The 7,866-nt window shown below is 36.7% G+C and overlaps 1 protein-coding gene across 1 annotated transcript in view; it reads right to left on the reverse strand.

Annotated features, from left to right (window-relative positions):
- Window positions 1–2,883, reverse strand: part of DENND2C (DENN/MADD domain containing 2C) — a 33,379-nt gene extending 30,496 nt beyond the window's left edge. Inside the window, 4 exon segments of the mRNA XM_006763144.2 lie at window positions 1–124; window positions 692–804; window positions 1,226–1,362; window positions 1,891–2,883. The exon segment at window positions 1–124 is cut by the window's left edge and continues 26 nt beyond it. Of these exon segments, the coding sequence (XP_006763207.1) occupies window positions 1–124; window positions 692–804; window positions 1,226–1,362; window positions 1,891–2,717 (1,201 nt within the window). The 5' untranslated portion in view covers window positions 2,718–2,883.
- Between the last annotated feature and the right edge of the window lie 4,983 nt (window positions 2,884–7,866).

Raw genomic sequence — 7,866 nt, forward strand, 5'->3', positions numbered from 1 at the left:
AGAGCTTCCATTCAGTTAAAGTGACGGGCAAAGTGGTATCCTTTGTGAACTTTGACCTTAAATAAGCTTGCGAGTTCTTCAGTTCCATGGTCTTCCGGTGAAGGAATGGAGGTTTGGGAGGAAGCTAAAACAGGAGAAGATGTAGTGTGGTAAGGGTAAGATCATCTTGTTGATGTCTGTGTTCTAAAATTCAAAGCTACCCCAGAAAAATATTTATCTTTTCTTTAAAATCATCTTACATGAGGATACCGTCATTTCTTTTTCACCAAGCTTCTAATCCAAAGTTGTTCTACTACATTGTAATCCAATTTCCAGAAAACCATGGCTCAGAGTCCTCACTGACTCAAGGCAGCCTGTGCTTCCAGGAGTGGTGAAGGTTTTCAGGGACCAGACTTCCTGTGACTAATAGGGAGCTGTGGTAACTAACTATAGTGAACTGCAAAGTTCATGGCCTGTCTAAAGGTGCTTACATTCAATTTTTTTTAAAGTGCTAAACAACAAACAAACAACCCCTCCAACCAAAGAAAATAAAAAGCTGTATGCTACACCCTAAACAAAGAATAAAGAAAACCACCATTACAAAACAACCCCATATTTTAATGCCTCTCAGCTTTGGCACTAGTTAAACCATTTCAACCTTTTTCTAGGGAACAAGATGTAATGTTTTCTTATGCTAATTCTCTGGTTATACCTTGGGTGTTTTGAAGGCACTTTTGGGGGGTGGAAGCTTCCATGCTGAAGGGGATCTCCACATGGGAAAAGACTGCAATGGAATAGCTTCATACGGATTTTCTTTGGTGGGATCTTGAAAAACAACAAAAAAACAAGTTTAGAGGAACGTAACTAAATGAAAACAAAGTGACTACAGCTAGGAAAAGACATATTTTTAAAAAGTATGTTCAGCTTTCTATTCCCCGTTGCTGGAGGGAGGGAGGTCTCAAATTTAATGGCACTTTAAGCTTATAAATACTCAGGTGTCCAACCAAAATAAAAATATTCTCAAAATACGGTACTAGAAACATCTACTTCTGCACTGAGCAGTCCACTACACTAGCTGTATACTCCATTAAAGAATAAAAGAATTTATACAACAAAGGTTTCCATATTAAAAAGAAAAATCTAGAGCAAGATATGCTTGATTGTAAAAGAAAACACCATCCTATATCTAAGGGCTCCACGAAATACATACTCATTCAATTGAACTGCAAAGTTTGTGGACACCTACATATGATATCCTCATAGATATTGTCCTCAGACTGTGTGTAATAAAGTGCTGAGCCAGAATTTCTTCCAAGTTCTTCATGCATCTTCTGTGTGTTCCGATTTCGGAAATGCTGAATGTCTTCAAATTCAAAGGATTTCCTTAAGAAAGGAGATATATGTTCAAGTTGTATCTTTTAAAACTCTAGTCTTCTTTAAATTGGTATGACAGACAAAAATCGGTAAGTAAAAGACTTACGTGCAAAATTATAAAGGTGTTTTATCAGATATCTAAGAGTAAACTAGGCTAATACCCTATATGCACAATGAGAAAATTGGAGGCTTTTAGCCAATTTCTATTCATGTTCTTCATTGGGTACCTTTTTAAATTCATTCTCTAATAAAAAGGGAGACTAGGGCCAGCATATAAATGAAGTAGAAGACTGTACCTGCTCCCCTACACATGCTTGAAGACAGAAAATGGAAGTTTTTCTGATGTTCCTGTCAGTAGACTGTGTTAGCTATTAGGCATGCTTCTACTATTTCCTCGTGCACGTATTTTCCCCTCGGGTTAATCAACGTCTGTACAATCAAATTAGGGGAATGGAAACTGTTTGAAAAGAAAAAAGGAACTCCAGGGTCCAGTAAGGAAAATACTTACAAGTCATTACCTATTGAATAAAAACATACCTTTTAGATCTTCCTCTGATTTTCCCCCCACATTTCTTTGGTTCAGGTTCCTGAGAAGAGGCCAAATAAGACTCTGCACAAGAATTATTTTCACAGTGTTTTCTGTCACAGTTTCTTTCTTTACATGGCATAACACCAGATTCAGACAAATATCTGAATGTCCTACGAGGTTTTGGCAAAGGATTTATAGAAGGTCCACATTCTTGTCCTTCCGGTTCAGAATAGATATTTTCCAAGCTCTTGGTTACTCCATAGGAACTCTCCAGAACTCTGAAATTCAGTTCCTTTTCTGAAGAGACACAATGTTCTAGAGCCAAATTGAGGACTTTATCTGGGGGAAGTGCCTCGATTTTCTTCCACAGTATCTGTGAGGTATAGAAATTTCCTGGAGGTAATGAAGTCTCTGGATCCAAAGCAACTTCTTTCCAGCTTTCAATTTGTTTGACCCGGGAACATACCCAGTTGGATTCTGATTCACTTTTAAAGAAGTGAGTATCGTTACCTTCACGTTTCTCACTTTCATCCTCACTTTGATCCCGGCTTTTGGCATCTTCATTAACATCTAGACCAATGTTTTGAGAGTTGGTTGCATCCAACTTTTTGCTCTTTTTCTCAGCAGCACGATTCTTCTTAAGAAGAATCTCCTGATGACAGTTACTATATTTCGTCCCAAAGTCCTGTCGGTGCCACTTATCTGGATTAGATATACCATTAGTCCTTCCTTCCCACTGAGAAATTTTTTGTTTGATGTTTTTGCAGTGGCTTCTTGACAGTGTCTGAACAGCAGAACGAGAAAAACCAACATCCATGTTCCCAGTTGGGTGCATACCAAAGTGATGAATTTTACTGCGGTTCCATTACATGTAACTGGGAAATTCTGTGTTCTTTATCCTGTCAGTTAGAATCCAAATAATTCCAGTATTTTTCTTTCATCTTTAACTTGGAAATTTCTTTATAAAATTTTTTAAATCATTGAATCTTGTTGAAAATGGCTGCAACTTTATTTTGAATAATCCTATTAACATAAGAAAAGAATATGTTAACAGTTTTATAATTTTTAAAAAATATATTTTTTTTGAATTCAGAGAGGAAGGGAGAGGGAGAGAGAGACAGAAACATCAATGATGAGAGAATCATGGATCGACTGCCTCCCGCATGCCCCCCAAACTGGAGATCAAGCCTGCAACCCCGGCAACTGCCCTGACCGAGAATCAACTGTGATCTCCTAGCTCATAGGTTTACACTCAACCACTGAGCAACACCGGCTGGGCTATAATATTTTAAACATCTCTAAAACATTGCCCACACCTCTCTAAGTAATTCATTTATATTGAGTCTATAAAAACATACCTGTTGTCCATTAAGTAATTCAACTCTATAAAGGCATTCTGAAAATATTACTTGTAGTATTTCTCAAATTGTCAGTTTTTATGTTCTGCCATATTTAATTTCCTAAAGTTTGGCAGAATGAGATTTTTGTAAGAGATTATACATAGTAGTACACAGTATTATTTTATAATAAATTAACTCTTTATAAAACCTCCTCTTAATGAAACAAGGACCTACAGAGTATTATAAAAAGCATACATAACAGGAATACATCTCAAATAACCAAAGGTTTATGTATATATCCAAAGGAAGAACCAGCTAGTCTAGAAAAACACCAATAGCTAATTTCTTCCTCCTATCCTATTTTGAGAAATAGTATTAGCCCATCACATACCCTATTTCAACATTTTTATTAGCAGCAGAGGACCCAATACACACAATGCTAAAGACAATCCAAGGTACCATTAACTATCTCTTGCTTTAAAATGTAATAACCTATTATGTCACTGACTGAAATTTCCACATCTCTGCCACAACACCCTTGACCCAAATCAGCAAAAATACAGTTATTGTCACATTCCTTCCTTTCACATAGCGGCTTCACTCATAGAGGCCCATAAACTGTTTCCTCAACTACAAAATTTGGCAGAGAATTTTTCCTATCAACTGAGTAAAGACCTGATCTCAAGTTCTACTGCATGTGGGTTATAAATAGAAACTGATTCAAAACTTCCTGAGGCCAGGGTCATCCTTCCTTGAGCTTTGTCTGTGTGGCCTTGATTAACAGGCAGGAAAATATCTTGGCCCAGCTCTGTCAGTGTAGCTGACCCAAACTGATACACACACAATGCACACTCAAAATGTATTCTAGGCAGAGCACGACTTGCATCAGCTTTCATTTCAACTGTTCCTGTGGGTTTGTAAGAAAACCAGCTTTGTCAGCAAATAAATTTTGATGAGGGTCTGATGCAAAGAAAATCTTTCTAAAAAACCCTCCTGTAAAAAGTGGAAGACAGGGACACAGCAGACAATTATTGTCCCAAAGCCCCATCCCAAATACCATCACACTGGAGATTAGAGCTTAATAAGCCTATGATTTTGGGAGGAATACAAAAATTCAGTGTGAAACACCATTTGGTTAGTTATGGGAATAACTCATAGGGTCACAAAGCTGTGGCAAATAGAACCTCCAGGAGTACCCATTGGAATCAGTGAATAGCAAAGAAGAATTACAATCATTTGGAAGTTTTTAAAATAAAATGATAACCAACCATGTAACATAATCACAAAGTTAGCATTATTCAGAGTCTTTGGTTTATGCCTCAAAATTCTGAAAATAATCTGCATTAAATCAACTATTATTTTGCATTAAAAACAATTCCCATGACAGATCTCAACAGAGTTGTAGAACTGTTAAAAAATTCAATTTTTTTTGAAGAATAGTATTTCTTGCTTTGCAATTAGGCACAATAACTGCTTCAGAAGTTTATACTGTCTATTACTGGTAATATTGTGGGTTGTTTTTTTTTTAGGTTTCTTTGCTATTTGGGGAATCACTTTTAGTTACCTGTAAGGTGGTTTCCTCTGATAGGAGTGAGATAAAAGACTGATATCCTGTATGTGCTTGCTTTGAAGATTTGTTATTCAAGAAACAGGCAAGATAATAAAAGTTTAAAAGATAAAAGCCAATTTGACATTTGCTTTTCCCCCCTCTTTTGCTTTGTTCCTTTATCATTTAAAATAATTTTAGCTAAATTCAATGAGGAATTTCATCCAAGATTTATTCCTGTGGGTTTCATTAAAAAGTTTATCCAGAGGCTTTACAAATGACATATTATAGTAATATTTTAATTAAATATACTTCATAAAAAGCAAATAATGTGAGCAGTTCAAATTTCTACCCATCTTCCTGAGCAGATTTTATTATTTTCAATTTTTCTCTAACACATCTTAGCATCCTCTTCTGTAAAAAGTACATTTTGAGACTTGGGTTTATTTTAGGTCTTTCAAGACAACATCACAGAGGCATGTACTTCCATGGGCTATTAATGCTACTTCTTTTCATTTTCATCCCTGAGTGCCTTCTTTTTCTAAGTATACTCAGCAGGTATGACTCCAGAAAATTAAGATTCTTGAGATCATGGAAAAAGTATACAGAAATATTTAAGGAGAACTCCAAATTGGAAGACAATTATAGGATTATTAACAGGTGTAATGGGAGCACACAGAAGTGAACTCTGGGTAAAGGGCTAAGGAAGGTTTCACAGAAAACTTTGAACTGGTCTTGAAAGTACACTGTGTGTTCCTGAACTAATTAATAGTAGCTATCACTTATTGATCAGGTTTTATATGCCTGGAACTGTCTTAAACACTTTATTTACATAATTTCATATTTAACCCTCAACGACCACATAGAATAAATAAATATCTCTGTTTCTGTGGCAATGAGTGCTAAGACATGTATCAGTTACTTAACCTCTTTGTGCCTTGTTTGTTCACCTGCAAAATGAGAGTGACAACAGTGTTCACCTCATGGGCTGTTACAGGTATTAGATGGGTTAATATTGGTAAAGTGAGTGGCTCACAGTAATTGCTCAGTAAGTATGATCACATCCAAAGAACCTCTTGGCGGCGGGTGGGTGGAACTGTAATGATCAAGATTGATTAGAATCTTGGCATATGATGGAAAGAGCACTATCCACTGGGATATTTAAAATGGTAATGGATTTGCATAGGTGATTTCAAGAGCTCTAGTCTACAGATGACTGCCCTTTTGGGGTGGACTGGGATGAATACCTCACTGCTGTAGAGTGTCTGTACCTGACTCAAGTCTCAGAGGGATGGGAGCCAGGGAATATTCCAACAAATGCTCATTATATAGATAAGGATCATTTTATAGATAAGGAAGCAGGCTAAGAAGGATTAAGTAATTTGACTACAGTTACACAGCCAAGAAACAAGTCTGGTGGTATTTGAACTCTGTAACTCTAATCTAGTTTTAAACTACTAGCTGATGCAAATTATTTGGTGTTGGAATGTAGCATGTCAGCAAGGCAAGTTGCAGGAGTCAAAGCTGGAATCAGAGGGTGTTCTAGCTAGTAATCTACCTTATATATATATATTTATTATTATTATTTGCTTTTTTTTAGTAATCTAGTTTAGAGACAATCTAGATATGGTTACTATAAATGGTACCATATGGGCCATGTGGGCCACTGGCGAAACAGGCCTTAAATAAAGTACAAAAGCAACTAACTTCCCAAACCAACTTCTTATATTATTAAGTGAGTCAGGTTTATATTACAATTTATAGAAAAAAATCCAAATTCCCTAGGAATGTGGCAGCAGACTCTTCAGCAGAGACCAATGTAGACTTGGAAATTAGATTCACAGAGTGCTTCTTGTCCTAAAAAATTCTCATCTGATTTCTATATTGAATACAGGTACCAAGCTCCCAGCAACTCATGCCTTATCATACATGTCTCCTTTATAAACCTAGACATTTCTTTGGGATGCACATTTGATGCTTTATGTGAAAGGTATAAAAATATTTCATTAATAAGACAGAGATGTAGCAAAACAGATATAAAATCTTTTTGTTCTGGCCCTAGCTGGTTAGGCTCAGGAGGCAACCAATTTTTCTCTTTCTGTCTCTCCCCCTCCCTTCCACTCTCTCTAAAAATTAATGAAAATATTAATTTTGGGATGAGAATTAACAACAAAAATCTTATTGTTGCCGAAACCGGTTCGGCTCCGTGGATAGAGCGTCGGCCTGTGGACTGAAAGGTCCCAGGTTCGATTCTGGTCAAGGGCATGCACCTGGGTTGCGGGCACATCCCCAGTAGGAGATATGCAGGAGGCAGCTGATCGATGTTTCTCTCTCATCGATGTTTCTAACTCTCTATCTCTCTCCCTTCCTCTCTGTAAAAAATCAATAAAATATATTTTTAAAAAAATCTCATTGTTCTGGCCAAAGAGGAAAAGAATGGTTTAATTTGCACAGTGGGCACTCTTACAGTCAAATTTAGATAATGAATGTCTAGTTGATCCATCAGATGATAATTATCCACATTGTTCAAATCTCTAAAATTCTGCTGATTGTTCAAGCCTGAAGTCAGTTGGTGTCTAAATCACCTGCTTTCTGCTAAGTATTCCCCCTTAGCTATGGTTTCACTTGCCATGGTTTCAGTTACCTACGGTCAACTGCCATCTGAAAATATGCAATGGAAAATTCCAGAAATAAACAAGTCAAACGTTTAAAATTGAAAACTGTTCTGAGAAGTATGATGAAATCTCATGCCACCCCTTCTGTCCTGCCTATGACGTGATTTATCCCTTCAGCCAGCGTATCCATACTGTTTACACCATCCGCCTGTTAGTCATGCAGTAGCCCTCTCAGTTACCAGGTCAATTGCTGTGGTATCCCAGTGCTTGTGCTCAAGTAATCCTTATGCTACTTAATCATGGCCCTAAAGCATAAGAGTAATGATGTTGGCAATTCAGATATGCTGTAAAGTGCTTCTTTTAAGGGAAAAGATGAGCACAGTATAATAAGATGCTTTGAGAGAAGCCCCATTCACATAACTTTTATGGCAGTACATTGTTATAATTGTTCCATTTTATTTATTTTAATATTTTATTTTTAAA

This window comes from Myotis davidii, unplaced genomic scaffold, assembly GCF_000327345.1.
Source record: "Myotis davidii unplaced genomic scaffold, ASM32734v1 scaffold217, whole genome shotgun sequence".
Classification (NCBI taxonomy): domain Eukaryota; kingdom Metazoa; phylum Chordata; class Mammalia; order Chiroptera; family Vespertilionidae; genus Myotis; species Myotis davidii.